This window comes from Columba livia, chromosome 19 (assembly GCF_036013475.1).
Source record: "Columba livia isolate bColLiv1 breed racing homer chromosome 19, bColLiv1.pat.W.v2, whole genome shotgun sequence".
Taxonomy (NCBI): Eukaryota; Metazoa; Chordata; class Aves; order Columbiformes; family Columbidae; genus Columba; species Columba livia.
In genome coordinates this window covers 260,779-279,337 of record NC_088620.1, presented here as the reverse complement: position 1 = coordinate 279,337, position 18,559 = coordinate 260,779, and the positions used below count along the sequence as shown (strand labels likewise).

Below are 18,559 nucleotides of genomic sequence, written 5' to 3'. Positions count from 1 at the left end.
TTCTCGGTGTCCGTAAGCTGGGGTGCCTTTGGCGAGCCCCTTTGGCGCCGTGGGCGCTGCTGGCTCCCGCGGTGGTCGCGGGCAGGTGGTTGTTTCACGCTGCAGCTCGGCCTCGTCAGAGGCCTCTTGGGCGTTCGTGTTGCCTGGCAGGAGGCAACGCTCCGCTGGAGACCTGTGTTTCATGATGGACTTGTTTGATAATGTCGCTGGGTACGATGGAGGCAGAGTTACGGTCCCTGCTTTTCCTTTCACACTTGCTTGTGCAAAGTGGTCAAAATTGCTCCGCAGAATCAGCTTTTGCACGCAGGAAGTGATGGCAAATACTTCTAATATTGCTTATTAATATGTTTAGCTTTAGCTTCGGTTTTGGACTAGAGAAGATTGCACACTTGCAAAGCCGTTGCTCCTGTGTCTGCTGAGTTGCTCGTGTGAGGGAACCCTGGACCAAAACAGTCAATGCAGAATGAAGCGTGAGAGACATCGCTCGTGGCTGGTTGCTTAGCCTCCCTGTGTCTCAACAGGATGCCTGTTTTTTTCTAGTATCAGGAGATAACACAAATCACATCATTTATGTACATTAGGAAAACACGGAAGTGTTTGGTTAGATTAATTGCCGTGCAGTCAGTGCCTTGGGTAGGTTTGAGCAGTTATATGATAGGTGCTTCTGTCATGTAGTACACATTTAAATGTTTTTAAGCATTGCTGATTTTTAAGGCAATTTAAAAATATGTTTCCTAGGAACTAGCCAGCTGTGGATGGAATAAGAAGGAAAAACATATGCTCGCTCCAAATATTGTTGCCTTTACTAGGAGGTTTAACCAGGTAAATTGTTTGATTACTGGGATGAATGGGTACGGTTTGACAGTTGTCTTTGAGTATAAACTTAATAGAACTACTCCTGTGAATTAAAATTTAAGAATATTTCTCTAAATAAGATTTTAAAGTGGCTTTTCCTGTTTTCGATTGCTTTGTCCATGTTTTCGTGTTGCTCCTATAGGCCCTTGGTTCCTAATTATTAGCTTCTAATAATTTTTGCTGATGTGCCATGATACAACATTAGCCATTGTTTTCCCTGTTTTCCCGTGTTTCACCTGCCGGTTCAGTTGTCTCAGTGCTGCCTCACTTCTCTCCCCATTTATATGCAGTGGCAGTGCTTCCAGGTAATTGCAGCTGCGCCGTGATACGATTCATGGGGCCAGAACTCTGTTCTTCCCTTACTCTGTTTTCGCCCTGGAGTGTCATGAAAGTTTGCAAATATTTAATCTAATACGGTCCTTTATTTTGAATAAATTCAGTTATATGTGTTTACTTTATAGGTCAGTTTTTGGGTTGTACGAGAAATATTAACAGCACAGACCTTAAAAATAAGGGCAGAAATATTGAGCCATTTTGTGAAAATAGCTAAAGTAAGTGCAAATTTCTTGTGCTATCATTCAAAAATTTTATTTCCTTTTTGTTTGTTTCTGCACTACTGCTATGAGCCGTTGTTGGATTGCAGAGGGTAACGTTCTCTTTTAGCATATCTGCTATGTTGTACTACATTAATAAGATAAAGCTATGACATCTATTGGATTTCTCGATTAAATAAAACTACCCAGTTCCGTGTGAGTCATCATGTACCTTTGCCAATAAGTTTAAAAGTGGTTTGTCTTGTTGATGATCAGCTACGTGTTGCCAACACCAAACACGGTTGTAAACTGTTACGTTTTTTGTCTGTGGGAGACCGTGTCAAATGCCTCACTCAAGTCAGGGTAGACCACGTCCACCGCTCTGCCATCATCCATCCATCTTGTTGTGTCCTCGTAAAAGTCAATGAGGTTGGTCAAGCACGACTTCTCCGTGGTGAAGCCATGCTGACTGCCCCTAATGACCCTCTTATCCCTGACATGCCTTGAGGTGGCACCAAGGAGAAGCCGTTCCATCAGTTTCCCAGGGATGGAGGTGAGGCTGACCGGTCTAGAGTTACCCGGGTCCTCCTTGTTGGCCTTTTTGAAGGCTGGAGTGACATTTGCTTTCCTCCAGTCCTCGGGCACCTCTCCCGTTTCCCGAGACTTGGCAAAGATGATGGAGAGCGGTCCAGCAGTGACTTCAGCCGGCTCCCTCAGCACCCGCGGGTGCATCCCATCCGGACCCGTGGATTTATGGGTGTCCAGATTGCCTCACTGCTCCCTAACCCATCTCATCAACCCAGGCAAACTCCTCCACTGTCCTGCCTTCCTCTGGGGCCATCAGTCATTGATGAAATTGATGAAAAGTTTGTATTTTATTAATGAAAAAAATTGTATTTCTTTAATGCAACTTTGAGTGAGGTTAATTAATCCTGCTTCCATTTTTGATGTGCTAAAAGTTATTTCCTTTTTTCAGAAGCTTCTAGAATTGAATAACCTTCATTCTCTTATGTCCGTGGTGTCAGCACTGCAAAGTGCTCCTATCTTCAGACTGACCAAAACCTGGGCTGTAAGTCATTCCTTGACCATTGTATTTTCTGTCCTGTTTGGATTCTGAGGTTTTCTGAACCCTTCTGAATTGTTGAATTGCATGTTCTGGAAGCAGATTCTTCATATTCTTGTCTCTGTGGTGCCGTCATGGCAGGAGCAGAGATCTGTTACACGTTGTGTGAAAGTTGAGCTTAAATGGCTGCATGTTTGTAAACATTTTTTTCATGTAAGAGTTTCCTGTTTTCCCGGCTGTTCTAGAAGCCACTGATTATGTGCTCAAGAGGACTTCAGTTGATTAGTAATCGTACAAGACCCTCATCTAGAGCGTGTATCCCTGTCCCATTGTCCAAATCATTGTGTGTGCCATTCATTGCCTAAAAGGAAAGGAAGAAAAAAATCTGTTACAAATACAGAAGCATTGATTTTGCTATTATTGTACAATGCCCCTCAGTTTTCATTTGTTTTGGAAATTAAAACCATTGAAAATTCCACTTTCAGAAATTCAGTCTCTTGAGGGCAGAATTTTGCATTTAAATTCGCTGCTAAGTTTTGCCGTTTCTTTAAAGTGGAATACGCAATTATAATGCAGTCCTGCTGTATCTAATCTTGCAATATCCAAAGGATTAGGTAATTCTCATCAGTTTAGTGTTCCACCCAATGTGGATCACATTAACTGTTCAAAACTGATAAAGATGGCTATATTTAACTCTTTTACCTAAGTTAATTTTGTCTTTAAAATGCCTGTAACATGTTTATGGTTTGGTTGCTCAGAAATAAGCTATAGTCTAATAAAAATGTAAGTGCCTACTGTTTTGAGTAGCTTGATGCAGCTGGAACTTAAATAGGGAAAATCGCTCCCGTGTGAAACTAAGTGTGTGAACTGATTGAGACCTGAAGAGCGGTCGGGAGCTCTGTGGGCACAGTAGGTCAGCAATACTGTACAGTGCAGAACTGCGGCCCCCAGGAATTCTCAGTGCGGTTTAGACAGAAAACGAAGTTATTCTGAAGTCCGTTCGCTCTTGCACCTTTGGTGTTACGTTTAAGGAACAGCTGCCCTGTGGCTCCAGCCAGGCGGCGGCTCCCCGAGCCGGCTCCGCTCCCAGAGGGCGAGCGCCGGACTCGCCAGCTCTGCAGTTTTGGTGCAGGAGCGTCCGCAGAGGAAGGAGCGTATTGAGAAATGCGCCGGAACGGCTCTCTGTTGGTGTGAAGTGCAGCGGCGAGAAGCCGGGGCGCAGCGCCGTAGTTCTGCGCTCATCCCGACTCGATCGGCTTTTAAAATTGTCTTTAAAATATTGCTGGTGTTGCTGAAAACAGGTGAAACAGGCAACGTGTTGTAGTAGCTACAGCTGCGTATTTTATGTTTGGTTTTCAGTCTTCTGTCACGTTAGGGTTTTTGCATTGCTAAATATTTTTCTGATTTTTTTTATACCATGTCCAGTAATAGGAAACAGATTTAAGTATCATAGTGATTTACTTTCCTCAGAATTTTTTCCAGAAAGTTGTCATATTTCTAATAAAGCACTGTTTAAATGGCACAATTTGCATTTATTTAGAGCACTTTCCATTGCTATTTCTACTTTCAAATTCAAGAGGATTTAGCAGTTCTTATAAACTACGAGAATATTGGTGACCGTGTAATAACATATTTTTCCATTAAAAATGGGACATTGCTGAGGTTATTCAAAACTCCGAGGTAGCGATTTGTGGATCCGTTATAAACTCTTCAGAAACAATAATGATATTTGTTCATAGCTTAAGACTTCATGCTGAATTGCGATTGTCTTTCTTAGTGGGCAGCATGCTTTCAGGCGTTGTGCTGCTCTGGGGATGGGGATGGATTCAGTCCCAGCTCCGCTTTCCTTTGCTGTGGGTGACTCTAAGTTTTATTGTTTGTTGTTGTCTTTGTGCAGATTCGTCTTAAACAATGTATTGTCTCCTTCATTTTTCCTGTGTAGCTTTTGAATCGCAAAGACAAGACCACCTTTGAGAAGTTAGACTATTTACTGTCTAAGGAAGATAATTATAAAAGGACAAGAGAATACATCACAAGCTTAAAAATGGTTCCGACTATTCCGTACTTAGGTGAGTGAGCGGTTACCGTGCTCATCCGTAGCTCGCTGGACCGAGCGGCACTGGCGCAGCATGTTGTGCGCCTGCAGAGCCCTGCGTGTGGCAGGTAGGGTTCGCTTCATTTCATACTGAGAAAAGTCACGGAAATGTTTAAGTGGAAATGTTTAAGCTATGCGCTGTCCAGGATCTCTGACTTGTACAAGTTCTGTGCATTACTGACGTCTGAAACTACACGCCTGTCTTTGTTTACTCTCCTTTTGATGTGTTCAGAATTTACAGGAGCACTGAGGTTCAGAAGGGGTTTTGGGTACAGCACGATTTAAGACCTTGTTCCTCTAGCTTTCGTTTTTGCTGGACTGTTTTTTCCGATATCTCGTAACTTGGAATCTCCAAACTGTAGCTGTCGGTTTGTGTCAGTTTCTTGTAAACACTTAGCAAAGTGATAGAAACTGCATAGTCCATTTCACATAATCACAGAATGTCAGGGATTGGAAGGGACCTTGAATAATTCATCTTAATCAGTGGACCATCCTTTGGAAAACTCATTAAGTTCATTTGTCACAGTGGTCTCCCAGGGCAGGAAAAAATGGCACAAGTGCATCTCATGACCACTGTTTGTGGGTTAAAAGACTCTATCAACTTTGAAGAAGTTGTCAGGCGCCACTCGAAGAAGCGAGTGCTGGTTTCATCATCACTGTCTTGATCTGAAAGACACTTATTAAAAACTGTTAGTGCGGCAATTCACAGCATTGCATATTTTCACCTAAATTCAAATCCCCTTGAGGTACACACTGGACTTCTCCATCCTTAAGCATCACCCACCAGGTGCTGCCAGGTTCCTGGGCAAAAACAATCCACGAATGGGCTTGCCTTTGCCTGAGCCAGGAGTAACCCAGACTGCCTTTCCTAACGTGTTTGTCATGTGTACTACGGGGACTTTATCTCCTTCCACAGTACGAAGAATTCCCGATTGAGCAGGCCCGTCTCGATTGGTTGATCCCCTGGTGTTGACCAACCAAGTGGCTTTTGCTAAATGTGAATCCCAGTTTTTAAAGGTTCCACCACCCAGTGCCTTTAGTGTAGTTTTAGCAAACCATTGTACCTTTCAATTTTCCCAGAGGCTGGTGCATTATATGGAATATGATATACCCACTCAATACCATGTTCTTTGGCCCAATTGTCTATAAGACTGTTTTTGAAATGAGTACCATTGTCTGATTCAATTCTTTCTGGCGTACCGTGTCGCCAAAGGACTTGCTTTTCAAGGCCCAAGATGGTATCTCGGGCTGTAGCATGAGGTACGGCATATGTTTCCAACCATCTGGTGATTGTTTCCACCATTGTAAGTACATAACGCTTACCTTGACGTGTTTGTGGAAGTGTAATATAATCAATCTGCCAAGCTTCTCCATACTTTAACCATCGCCCCCCATACCATACAGGCTTTAACTGCTTCACTTGTTTGATTTCAATGCAAGTCTCACATTCATGAATAACCTGTGAAATAGTGTCCATAGTTAAATCCACCCCTCGATCGCGAGCCCATTTATATGTTGCATCTCTACCTTGATGCCCTGAAGCATCATGGGCCCACCGGGCTAGGAAAAGTTCACCTTTATGTTGCCAGTCCAAGTCCACCTCAGCTACTTTAATCTTAGCAGCTTGATCCGCTTGTTGGTTGTTCAGATGTTCCTCGGTGGCTCGACTTTTAGGCACATGAGCATCTACATGCCGAACTTTCACAGGCAGGCTCTCTAGCCGAGCAGCAATGTCTTGCCACAGTGTGGCAGCCCAAATGGGTTTACCTCTGCGCTGCCAGTTGCTTTTCTTCCATTGCTGTAGCCACCCCCACAAGGCATTTGCCACCATCCATGAGTCAGTGTAGAGGTAAAGTATTGGCCGCTTCTCTCGTTCAGCAATGTCCAAAGCCAGCTGGATGGCTTTCACTTCTGCAAATTGACTAGATTCACCTTGTCCTTCAGTGGCTTCTGTAACTTGTCGTGTGGGACTCCACACAGCAGCTTTCCACCTTCGATGTTTTCCTACAAGACGACAGGATCCATCTGTGAACAGTGCATACTGCTTATCAGTCTCTGAAAGAGTATTATACGGTGGTGCTTCTTCAGCACGTTTTACTTCCTCCTCATCTGGAGACATCCCAGTGTCTTTGCTTTCTGGCCAGTCTGTAATCACTTCTAAGATCCCTGGGCGACTGGGATTTCCAGTTCAAGCTCGTTGCGTGATCAGTGCAATCCGTTTACTCCACGTAACTTCATTTGCATGATGTGGAGAGGGAACCGTCCCTTTGAACATGCAGCTCAGCACCGGCAGTCGAGGTGCCAGGAGGAGCTGTGCTTCAGTACCGATCACTTCTGAAGCAGCTCGAACTCCTTCGTATGCTGCTAGTATCTCTTTTTCAGTTGGAGTACAGTTGGCCTCAGATCCTTTTATCCAAAAACCTAAGGGTCGACCTCGGCTAAGTCCATTATCTCCGGCTGCGGTGTAGAGCGCATTTTTAACATCTAGTCCAGTCCGAACTGGTCCAAGGGCCACGGCATGAGTTATCTCACGCTTCATTTGTTCAAAGGCTTGTCGTTGTTCCGGGCCCCACTCAAATTGGTTCTTTTAACGAGTCACTCGATAGAGAGGGCGCACAATCTGGCTGTGGTCAGGAATGTGCATTCTCCAAAAACCTACAACGCCCAAGAACCTCTGTGTCTCCTTTTTATTCACTAAAAGAGAAACTTGTTTTTCAACAAAACCAGGACACCTTCAAAAAGTTCTTCCTCCCTGGGTTGTATGGAAAATTAGTATTTTTCTCAGCTGAAAATTGCTTTGCTGTTGGTGTTTCAATATTTAGACACTTTACACAGTAGTTTTGTATCAGAGTTGATTTGAGTCATGAGGCAGAGTGGTGTGAAATTAAGTGATTGTATATTCTTTGCTATGAGTAATCTGAACTAAAACAGGGTGAGATCTGAACGTGTCAGAATAACTTTGTTGCTTTATTAAAGGATTACAATATTACAGGGGTAATCTAATATATTAAAAACCCTACTTCAGTTATATACAACACATGCTACATCACGCGTCAGTTTAATGCACATCATACTGTTGTAAAGAAGTGATGAGGTAATACGGGAAGCAGTGTGCAAGCAGACACACAAACACGCAGTAACTATCTCACAAGCTTACTAAAAATATATTGAACGTCTAGAGGCTTTTGCTCTCCCTCTTATGTGCGTTCTGTAACGTATTTTTTGTAGTAGTTGCTCTTGAAGTGGGTGTTGTAACAACCTCTTGTAGAAACCTACCTCGGAAGAATATTAGCATTATGCCAGTCAGCATTTCATAGTTGTGACTGACTCTAAATATAGAAGAGTAAATCTGTTTAATAATTTCACAGTAATATGTTATAATTGTGACATATGGTAAATATAACTTCTCTTGGCTACAGGTAACTTCTTTATATAATTTTTATCTACCGGCTAAGGCTATTAAATAGCTTATATATTGGTATCCATCATTTGCCTGCAAAGTTGGATAGTCCCTTTGATTTATATCTAGCCATTTCTGATTACAGAGGCTACACAGCAGGTAATGACTGAAGTCAGGTACAGAATACTGTGGCAGTTGTGTGGTATAACAGGTTGGCTATACGGAACGTTGTATCTGTTGTAAATCTGGATGAATTTCCATGTGCAGGTAGCTACTTCATTTTGGTGAGAAAAATTAGTAGTGTTTTTAATCAACAATATTTGAATCGAATGTGAATTCTGATTTATAGGAGCAGATTATTGAAATGCTCAAAGTGAAGGGGGAAGACTCGATTTATCACAACAGTAATGGCTTGAGTATCTGCTCTCCAAATCAAATGATATTGTACTAACTTTATTTATGGCAGTTAATGAAGATTAAATTAGAATAATCACACTAATGTACATATATCAGCTACACAGTTCAAAGGATATGATTTCCTGTGTCAAGTGATTGCTCATAATAATAATAATACTAATACTCTTGCTGTACAGTTTGTAATATTTCCTGTATTTGAGAATATTTATACATAATAGAACATACAAAAATATTTAAATGTTGTGGCAATACTTTTACCATCCAAACTTAATTTACAGGGAATAAAAACAAGAAAGTTTATCTACAGTCCATCTAAACTGCCAGTTTTAAAAGGCTCCATGTAACTACTTTTAGTACCAAGGGATGTTCTGAGTGTTATGTCATTTCAGTTCCTTTTTTTCTTCAGCTCTTTTTTCCTGAAATGAGTCTTGAAAATACAATATATAAGCCCTCACATCTTGGCAGTAAATGTACAATATCTTACATTCCTCATTTCTGAAAAGATAATTCCGGGTAATAGCATCATAGCTTTACACGATTTTTTCTAACGGGAAAACAAACTAAGAGGAGAATTATTTCAGTGGAATGTGTTTGGGTTAGGCCTTATCATCATAACAACTTTCTTTAGTGAATATGATCCCCCCCGGAATTCAGCCCAGTAAACGCCATCCTGGTACCGACTGCGGTAGTGTCCCCCGCGGTACCACACTCCATTGAGATTCGAGTGAGCACAGGCGTTGTACCACCATCCTCCCTTCTGGTAGTGAGCACAGTTCCCTGCAAGAGGAGGTGCTGGTTCAGTCTTAGCAGTCAAAGAGAGATCTTACAGCAAGCAAGCAGACCAAGCACAGAACAGTTTTGTCTTTTAACTGTATGTTAAAGGTGTAGATATCATGTGGTACAAAGTGAATTTAGGCTTCTTCAGCCTTCTACCAGCTCTGTAGGGAGGTTCTATAGATCGACTCATCGCTGCTGCTCCCTCTTGCTGGAAAACCTGTTTGCATTACTGTCTCAAACAGCCCCCCCTAGCATATTTTACAGACCCTTGTTTAGTGTAAATGATAAATATCTCCATGAGAATTTTTGTTGTGGTGTTAATAGCTATAATGGTTTGCACATCAGTTTGTGCTTCGGAAGTTACTAATTGACAAATCTCTAAAAATGTAATTAAAAAGAAAAACGACGTCAACAACAACAAAGCAGTGGGGGAAGGGCAGAAAGAGCGAGGCAAGGGAAAGGGACCTCGTACCTGTGTACACGTCGTGGTCCCGGTCCAGCGTGGTGAACTGTTTGCCGTTGTGCCAAGTGAAGGAATCTCCTGCGTTGCCGTTGTAGCGCCCCAGTCGCAACTTGTAATACTCGCTTTCTGGCTCCAGCCTGAAGCTGGCGTACTCCGCAAACACCTTCCGACCTGACCAGTCTTCCATTGTTATGAGCAGCTTGTAGTTGCCTTGATTTGTTAACCAATAAATATTTTCTAATCCGAGCCAATATTCTCCATCTATATTACCAAATCCTTGCTGTAAAGGAAGCAAGAGGAGCATATTAATATTGTGCATCTGTTTTAGTGGTAAATCTGAGTGTATTCTTAAGTAGAAACCCACAGTAACTTATTTCATAGAGGCTTCCTCTTCTGGAAGGGTAAACACACAAGCTGCTTTTCAAGTTAGCTGTTGGCCAGTCTACAGAATCACCCTTTTAATGATCAGTAACTTGTAGAGAGTAGGAAACGTTAAACTGCTCACTTGTGCTAACCTTGTATGTCTCCCAGTTCCTGAAAAAGTTGACTGACCCATCCAGCCGTCTCTGGATGACTGTCCAGCCACCGGGGTCATGCCGTTGATCGCACCAGACCTGCATAAGCCGGTTTGTGTTTTCTGGTTTCACAAGGTAGATTGAGCTTGTGTCATGGCCATCTTCTAATGCTTGTAGGCAGTCTCTCCAGGGCCCTGTGTCAAAACAGGAGGGCTCTGCATCAGAGTTCAGCTGAGCATATCTCTAATGCAGGGCACTGTTGGAGCTGGTGGCTTTTTGCAGCAGATTTGCTTCTGCTGGATAGTGTGTTTGTTTTTCCTCTTCTTGAAGGTACAGTGTTCACTAAGTGTTTCCAAACAGATTCACTTATTGTAACTTTATTTCTGGAACATTTCACATTGAATTACTGATAAAAATAGATTTAAAAAAAAATATTTAAGGCAGGTGCACTTATAACAGTGATTATATCTTCAAAGAAATGATCTATGAATGACTTCACAGATACGTATTAACGTCATGGTTTAACCCCAGCCAGCACCAGGCAGCACAGAGCTGCTCGCTCACGGCCCCTCGCAGCGGGAGGGGGGAGAGCATCAGAAGAGGGAGGTGAGGAAACTCATCAGTTTAATAATGGAGATATTATAATATACAAAACAAGGGATGCACAATGCCTTGAAATATGTTGTGAGTGCAGTTCATGTGCCTGCCTCTCTTTCAGGTCTTAGTTTCGGATGTCTGTGGGTCCCCTGTCTTTTTTCTGAAGCGAGTACATGTTGCCCATGCAGTGAAGAATAGATTTCTCTTGTATGGAGCGCATAATACTTGAAATATTTTTTTGAAACATGTGGGACCATAGGTGAAACTGGATTCTTGACCTGTTATTTCTTTACCATGTAGATCAACTGATCTCTAATATGATTTCAGATGCCTCTAGTCTTGCTTATGGCAGAACTCCTAAGACTCTTAATGAGAGCTGTGTAATATCCCTTACGATTCCCCTGCTCGCTTCCCTTTGCTCCTGCCTTAGAGCGCAGGTGCCCCGTGTGAGGTGCAGAGCAGGTACATGTTCCCTTTTAAGTTACACAAGCACAAGTACCACGTGCTAGATCAACTAACCTGTGATACCTTCAGGAATGTTTAATAAGAAATGTCAAACCCCTTCAGATGTCATGAATTACAGCAGCATGGTCTTGGGCACAGAGATGGCTGACTGTTGATTAATAAGATTCTTCTGCAGCTCCTTTATCTCGTGCATCTAATAGAAATGGTGGGGTTGTCTTTGCAAAGCAACATGAGAAGAATCTGTGGGGCTAGTGTGTCTGAATTGCTAGACATTCAGAATTCATTTCTTTGCGTGCTTGTATTGCAACTTGTGTATTAAAAATACACAAGACATACACAGAGAACATCAGACCTAAGAAATCTCAATTAGTTCAAAATAATTCATTTGCATTTATTTTGTTCTGTCTGCATTATTGCTATTACAATTAAGATCTTGCCCACTGCGTATTAGCGTAAACTAAAATAGACATAGCAATAGTATTACTTACCAGATGGTTTATCAGTTGAAGATGGAATACTCGTAACTGCTGGCATGGTTGGTAAGGTAGGTGGCAGAACCTTTAAGTTCTGATCGCTCTGGATCTCATTAGTAGATATCTGGTTAGTAAAGCGATTGTAAGTAGGAGGCTGGTACACTTTATTTGGTGGCTGTGGAGTTTGTGGCAGTGGCTTTATGGATGGCATTCTTTGACAATGTTCTTCCAGCTGGGCAATTATTATTGACTGATTATTGGCAATTGACATCAAATGTTGGTACTTGTGCTCTAAGTCCTTGTATTTGCTTGCAAGTTGCAACATATCTGCAGTTTGGTTCAAAATCTTATTCTCAAGTTGGGAAAGTTCTAAGGCGTTGTCACGTTTTCGGATAATTTCATGTAGTAACTGCATATAGAGCTGTGTGACACGAGAATTCATATTTCTGCTCTCTTTCCTTAAGAGTTTAACCTCATTAACAATCCCACCATCCACCTCTACCAGTTGCTGGAGGGTTTCTATTTGTCTCTTCTGTTTAAGAAGTTCATTATTAAGTAACTGTAGTTCTTGTTTATTTACCCTGTTTTCAAGTAGAACTTCAGGCTCCTTAGAATTAACACAAATTGCACCCGTCACTCTCTGTTGAGGCACAATAAAGGTGTAAGTGCATTTGTCCTGTGTGTCACTGGAACGCTTGTATCTGTTCATATAAATGAATTCTTGTTCTGTTTCCTCATCATTGCCTTCAAATTCCTGTGTTTTGCTGGCAGCAGCTCCCACAACAGCTAGTAGCAGTAAACAGATGAGTCTGGCTGTCATCATGATCCTCTAGTTCTGCTCAAATCTTCTTCTGCCAAGAACTTTTTGAAGTCTGTTTTAAAATAAATTTAACAGTAAGTAACAAATAGGAAATCAGTGCAAACTTGCAACTGATAATCTGTTCTCAAACTTGAAAAATATTGCATAGTAAGTAGTATGTCTGTGTACAAATGAGATACTTTTCTTGCCCAGCATGAACATGTGCTGGCAAAGGGGACATGGTAGGGAATAGTTGCACATTCTGTGGCCATAATTGTAGTTACTAGTTGCTGGTTTATCGAAAGCCTGCCAAGAACCACAAGAAACTAAATAACAAATAGCAGGATTGGGAGAGTGCTTTCTTCCAGGCAAGATAGATGTTTCATTTAAATATGAATCACAGTTTCGTTTCTTACAGGTACAAATATAATTTTAACTGTAAACAGAATGTAAGTTAATATGTGCTGTTAAAAGTTCTAAAAATACCAAGTAGCTCATTTGCTGTATATAATGTGTGATCCTGCAGATCCTGTTTATGAGGGATCTCTTAAAAAAAAAAAAAAAGTGTTCAGAATGAGGCCTATTTTTTGCTTATTGTGATGGACTACAGAACACAAATGGCATTTCTTTTCTGCAGTTGTATTTAAATGAGGCTCATAACCTGCTGTCCCCAGGACCCCCAGGTCCCTTTCCCCTACGCCGCTCTCTAACAGGTCATTCCCCAACTTACACTGGCACCAGGGGTTGTTCCTGCCCACATTCAAGACTCTGCACTTGCCCTTGTTGTATTTCATTCAGTGTTTCCCTGCCGGCCGAGTTGTCCTTCCAACAACCATCAGGGAAGGTAAAATCCCCACCACACCCCGGGCCTGCGGCTGCGAGGCCGCTCTCAGCTGTCTGAGAGGCCTCATCAGCTTCCTCACCCTGACCTGGTGGCCTGTAACAGACACCCACACCAGCATCACCCCCGCCGGCCTGCCCCTCCGTTCTCACCCACAGACTCTCAACTCGCTCCTCACCCGGGCCTGGACAACACTCAGCACATTGTGGTTGCTCTCTCACGTAAAGAGCGGCTCCACCAGCTCGCCTGGCTGGCCTGTCTCTCCTGACAAGGCCACAGCCACCCATGGCCACATTCCAGTCAGGTGTGCTGTCCCACCATGTCTCCGGAATTGCCACCAGGTCACGATCTCCTGCCCTAACACAGGTTTCTAACTCCTCCTGCTTGTTCTGCGCGCATTGGTGTGCAGGCATTTCAGAGAGCGAGCGAGCACACCCGTTTCCCCCCAGGGCATGGGAGGCCTCCCGGCCTTCCCCAGCTCTAGAGTGCTGCCCCACTGATGCAAGCCCAGCTGCAACCCCATCCGCCTTCCAGTCTGGTTTAAAGCTCTGCAAAGGAGCCCTGCCGATTCCTGTCCCAGCATCCTTTTGCCCCTGCGAGATAAACCTTTCCCACGTATCTCTGTCTGGACTGGTGTCTTGTAAATCCAGCCGTTATCAAAGAACCCAAAGCCCTGCCTGTAGCACCAGTCCTGGAGCCAGTCGTTCAGGGACTGAATTTTTCTGTTCCCTCCCATGTCGTCACCCAAAACCAGAAGGAGGGAAGAGAAAACCACTTGAGCCCCAGACTCTTTCACCATCCGTCTCAAGGCCTTGAAATCTGTCCTCATTCCCTCAGCGTGCGGGGTGCAGCGTCCGCCCCGCCTGTCGGAGGATCAGCAGTGGGTGGGAGTCCGTCGGGTGCCCCAGGCGGGGGAGCGTCCTGGTGATGTCCCGGGTCCGGGCTGCAGGCGGACTGCACCCTTCCCTACGATGAGGGTCAGCTCTGCACATCGGGCCCTCTGTCCCTCTCAGAAGGGAATTGCCTACTCCAGTTACCCTCCTTTCTTTCTTAATCTGAGGCGGCCTTGAGGAGTGGGGTGAATTGCCTCTTTCTCTGTGACCTCGTAGGTGGGCCTTGCACCTCTTCAAGGTCCAGGGCCTCACGCCTATTGCGGACGGGCACCCGGGGAAGCAAAGCAGGTGGGGGGGTGCCCATGGCAACAGAGAAGTGAAAGTGCCCACGGAGAAGTGAAAGCAGCACATTCAAAAAGGAAGACATGTCAAGTAAAGTTCAGATAAGACTTCTAATTAGAAAACTATGGAAGTTTGAAGTCACTTCATTTCTAGATTCTAGCTGCTCAATGCTTGTGTTGTACTTGTGAAAAGCACTTTTCATGGGAGCTGAGTGGGGACAGACTTGCCCTAGTGCAAATGCACCTGAAACCGATTTTGCGTATGTTTACCCTATTTGGCAGTATATGTTACTTTATTCAGGCGGTTTTATTTTCTGTTTATCTGCTGCCAGCGTAGCTGTGTCTGTATGAGCACTCGTAGTCAGCATAACCGCTTGGTTAAAGCTCCAGTCTGGAGAGCAACTGCTGGCCTATCTGTCTGTGAAACTGGAAGACAGTAACAAGTAGGTTTGTTTCCTCATCTGTTGTTTGCCTAACTGAGGATGTGCCCGTGATCCGGTGAAAAAAGAGGAAATAATCTTTCTGAAAGGGCTATCAGATGTTTCAGCATTTGATTGTTTTTCCTAGCTCTTAAAGGGAAAAAGTAATTAAAATCTTTCTCCAGCTTTGCTTTGAAATAGTTTCCTGCCCTGTACTCTGTCATATGGGACTTCTGGCTAGTCAAAATATATTACCTTTTGATTGTTATGAAAATTTTGAAATTTATATGTGGTATTTCAACAAGATTTTAGTATTTTACCATCTAAAATTCTACAGGTGTTTCACCATCCTATAGTTTAATCACTGTTGTGATCCTGAAATAATAAAGGCAAAACTATTTGTACATGCAAAGTATTACTGTTTGGCAAGGCTACATGCCCCTTTTATGTTTAATCAGCTCGCCTTAAGAGGAAGCATTAAAGGCAGTAATGTCAGCACCACGGCCTTTTTTTTAAGCTACTTTTAACGAAATACACATTTCTTTGTGGATATTCCAACGTGTGCCGTTTTTCGTTATTTGTGGAGTCTGATGCCATTCTTCAGAGCATCTCATTTTTCCAGGACGCTCTTAACCGTCTCTTTCAGGTTTTTGGTTCTCGTGCACGGGCTGTCTGTCCCGGCGGGGCTGGCGGGGCCACGCTCCCTGCGCCCCCTGCGCCCTGCGCCCCCTGCGCCCTGCGCCCCCTGCGCCCTGCGCCCCCTGCGCGCTGCGCCCCCTGCGCGCCCCCTGCGCTCTGCGCCCCCTGTGCCCCCTGCGCGCTGTGCCCCCTGCGCGCCCCCTGCGCTCTGCGCCCCCTGCGCGCCCCCTGCGCTCTGCGCCCCCTGCGCGCTGCGCCCCCTGCACCCTGCGCCCCCTGCGCGCTGCGCTCCCTGCGCCCCCTGCGCGCTGCGCTCCCTGCACTCCCTGCGCTCCCTGTGCGGGCTCGCGGGTGGAGGCGTTCGCAGGAATCGTAACATCGGCTATCACAGCACTTATTCTTGAAAGGATAAACTGCTTTATGTGATTCTAATTGTTCGTTCTAAAGAAGAAACATGAAAAACTAGCAACAAATCTTCACTGTTTAGTACTTTTGTGTTTGATATTAAACGGGGTTTTTAGATTACCGCAGCTTTACACTTTAGTTGGATTGTAAAAGCAAATGGAGAGTGAGGGTGTTGGAAATGTAAAATCCCACAATGAGAACAGCAGAGGGTTTGGGTTTTGTTAGCAAACGTGAGCTTTGGTTGTGCGGAGTCCCTTGGTGCCCGAGCGTGTGGACTAGCACTGAGGTGGCATGTTCCGGGCACTGGGCCAGTAACACGATCGGATTTCACAACACCATTGTGAGAAGATAGATAAGCATGAATTTTCTGAAGCTGCTTGCTTTCTTCCGTACTCCCTGCCCGTTTTCTCAGAGGTCATGTTCTGTTCTTACTCCTTCCAAACATTCTCTTGCATGGAATTATACTAATCCATCCTCTCAGTTTTTCAGGTAGTCTTCCTATTTAATGTGGTTTGTAAATGTTTGCTTTTTTTCCTACGGAGCGGGACTTGCACTGGTGTAGGTTTTCTTTCAGGATAAACGCATGCGGTTCGGTTCCTAGGCTAAGCGTGATGCTGCGGACAGCGCGCCGTGCGAGCGTGCCGCCGGCGCTGGGGCGAGCTCCGCGGTTCCGCCCGGCGTTGCGGAGCGAGGACGGGAGCCGGGGGGGCTGACGCGCGGCAGCCTGCAGGCTCGGCTGCGAAAACACGATGTAAACGAAGCTGAAAAACTGAACGGCAGACTGGAGTGGGGAATGATTTTTGGATTTTTGCCACTAGTTAGTTGATTCCATTGTAACCAGCGCCACACTGACAGAAACCAATTAACTGCTTTAGATACTCTGACTGTAATGCGTCATATACTGAGCTTTTCTGTCCGCTTAAAATCGTGGTGAAACTGGCTCAAGGACTAGTTCATCCTCTTAAAAGGAAATGCTTTTTTCACTGAGGGGAATGGATGACTAAAGCGAGACTCAGAATGAGAGTATCTTAATTAGCTCTTGGAGAACTGTTTTGAAATGCTATCAAGTGCTGCAAGAAACTTCAAAAGATGATGTATCATTTGCTGCCCTGTAACGTCTTTTCCAAAGTTTTGGCAGAAAATAGCGATTTTAGTTACAAGAAGTACAAATTTGCTTTCTGGATTACCAAGAATTTTAGTTGTGTTGTTTGTGGATTGTTCTTTGTGCTTTTCTGAAGTTCTGTCATAGATGTGGAATGTAATTATTGAGAGCACTGCTTTTGTTGGTACTTCCCTTACCAGCGGCCTCACCTTATTTTCACTTAATCTAATCCCTACCAAGGAGTATTCATGCTGTGTGTGCCTATCTGTGTGTGTGCACGTTGTATATAGTAGCCCTTAAACAGATTCACATGTTAATAAATGTGAAATAAATAATAAGTAAATAATAAATAGTAGTTAGATCATAGGGTAGCTATTTAATGCTTACACGAAGGTACTCATAAATGCTACATTCTTTTTTAAATTAATGCAGATTTCATCTTTTTTAATACAGTAGTCCTTTAGAAAAGTCATAGAAATTATTATGTCCTGCAAAGTTGTCTGAAAGGCATATGCTTTTTCAGCAAGTTTGAGGAAGCATGAAGCCCAAAGTCACATGCAGAATTAAATAAGACTTTAAAAAGATTTCATGTTCTTGAAACTAAGGCCAAGAAGGCTTTTCACCGCCTGCCATCGTTGAATGCCCCAACTATTTGCAGCTCTGCCTGCTTGCTCGTTTTAGCGCAGCTCTCACGCGAGCCCCGGCTGTCCCGGGAGCAGCGGCGCCGCGGCCCGGCGCGCTCCCGCAGGCCCGGCGCGCTCCCGCCGGCCCGGCGCCCGCGGCCCCGCCCGCCCCGCTCCGCTCGTACCTGCTCCGCGGCCTCAGTCCGTGCGCGCCCGCGGCCCCGCGTTCCGGAGCGCCGCTGGCATCCCAGCTGCTGCAGCGCGGGGTAGCTCGGTGACCGGAGCCTGAGCTGCGCGGCTTCGTGCGCCGGACTGGGGCTGGACAAGGAAATAACTTGGTGATCGACAAAACTCTGCTCTTGTTCTCCTTTCTTCAAGATCTTCTCACAGCCTGGCTGCCGAGGCGGAGCCGCACGGCCGCACCATGCTCCCGGGGAGGCGCAGCAGGGCTTTCCTCTGGCGGGGGGCAGAGCTCAGCATTCCGCTTTGAGAGTCTGGAATCCGTCACTTCGCGCGAGGCTGAAGCAGCCTCAGTTGAACCTCAGCTCCTTTGTGGCAGACTTACCTCCTGGAAGGGAAAAAAAGGCAAGCCTGCAACAAGCTGCCAAGTTCTGGTTGGATAGACCGCCTTCCTCCTCCCACCAGCGCCGGGATCCGCCAGCGACAGCCGCCCCCGGGCCGCGCCGCCGGCAGCGGGGCCGCGGGGCGGGGCGGGGCCGAGGGGCGGGGCCGCGGGGCGGGGCGGGGCCGCGCGGCGCTCGTACGTCAGCGCGGGCCGGGAGCTGTCGCGGGGCAGACGTGTGAAACCAGAGCCGGGTGCGCGGGCGCGGCTCGTGATCCGCGACGGAGCGACACGAGAGCGCCGCCCGGTGCGCGTGGGCGGAGCGCTGGTCCGTGGGGCCGG

The 18,559-nt window shown here is 45.1% G+C and overlaps 2 protein-coding genes across 12 annotated transcripts in view; one reads left to right on the top strand and one right to left on the bottom strand.

The window, feature by feature from the left end:
- RALGPS1 (Ral GEF with PH domain and SH3 binding motif 1) overlaps positions 1–18,559 on the top strand; it is a 61,889-nt gene that overhangs the window by 11,754 nt on the left and 31,576 nt on the right. For all 10 annotated transcript variants that reach the window (XM_065035308.1, XM_065035309.1, XM_065035313.1 and 7 more), the window contains 4 exons: positions 739–822; positions 1,317–1,406; positions 2,365–2,457; positions 4,394–4,520. In XM_065035308.1, coding sequence (XP_064891380.1) covers positions 739–822; positions 1,317–1,406; positions 2,365–2,457; positions 4,394–4,520 — 394 coding nt within the window. The remainder of the gene's footprint in view (positions 1–738; positions 823–1,316; positions 1,407–2,364; positions 2,458–4,393; positions 4,521–18,559) is intronic.
- On the bottom strand, positions 7,493–18,373 carry ANGPTL2 (angiopoietin like 2). Of its 2 annotated transcripts, none has more exons than XM_065035318.1 (5): positions 18,221–18,373; positions 11,669–12,525; positions 10,119–10,312; positions 9,613–9,883; positions 7,493–9,140 (listed from the first exon to the last, which is right to left on the bottom strand). In XM_065035318.1, exons 2-5 carry the CDS (start codon positions 12,474–12,476, stop codon positions 8,941–8,943), a joined length of 1,473 nt encoding a protein of 490 aa, XP_064891390.1. In that variant the 5' UTR covers positions 12,477–12,525; positions 18,221–18,373; the 3' UTR covers positions 7,493–8,940. The 2 variants fall into 2 exon arrangements, with proteins under 2 accessions (XP_064891390.1, XP_064891389.1); XM_065035317.1 differs by having other exon boundaries at positions 17,841–18,372.

What these genes read in the sequence shown, in the direction of transcription:
- ANGPTL2 (XM_065035318.1), bottom strand. Translation starts at nt 12,476, where the DNA reads ATGATGACAGCCAGACTCATCTGTTTACTGCTACTAGCTGTTGTGGGA. An exon ending in TTCAACTGATAAACCATCTG is followed by an intron (nt 10,313 to 11,668) that starts GTAAGTAATACT and finishes GTTTTGACACAG; the next exon opens with GGCCCTGGAGAGACTGCCTA. An exon ending in GGAACTGGGAGACATACAAG is followed by an intron (nt 9,884 to 10,118) that starts GTTAGCACAAGT and finishes CTTCCTTTACAG; the next exon opens with CAAGGATTTGGTAATATAGA.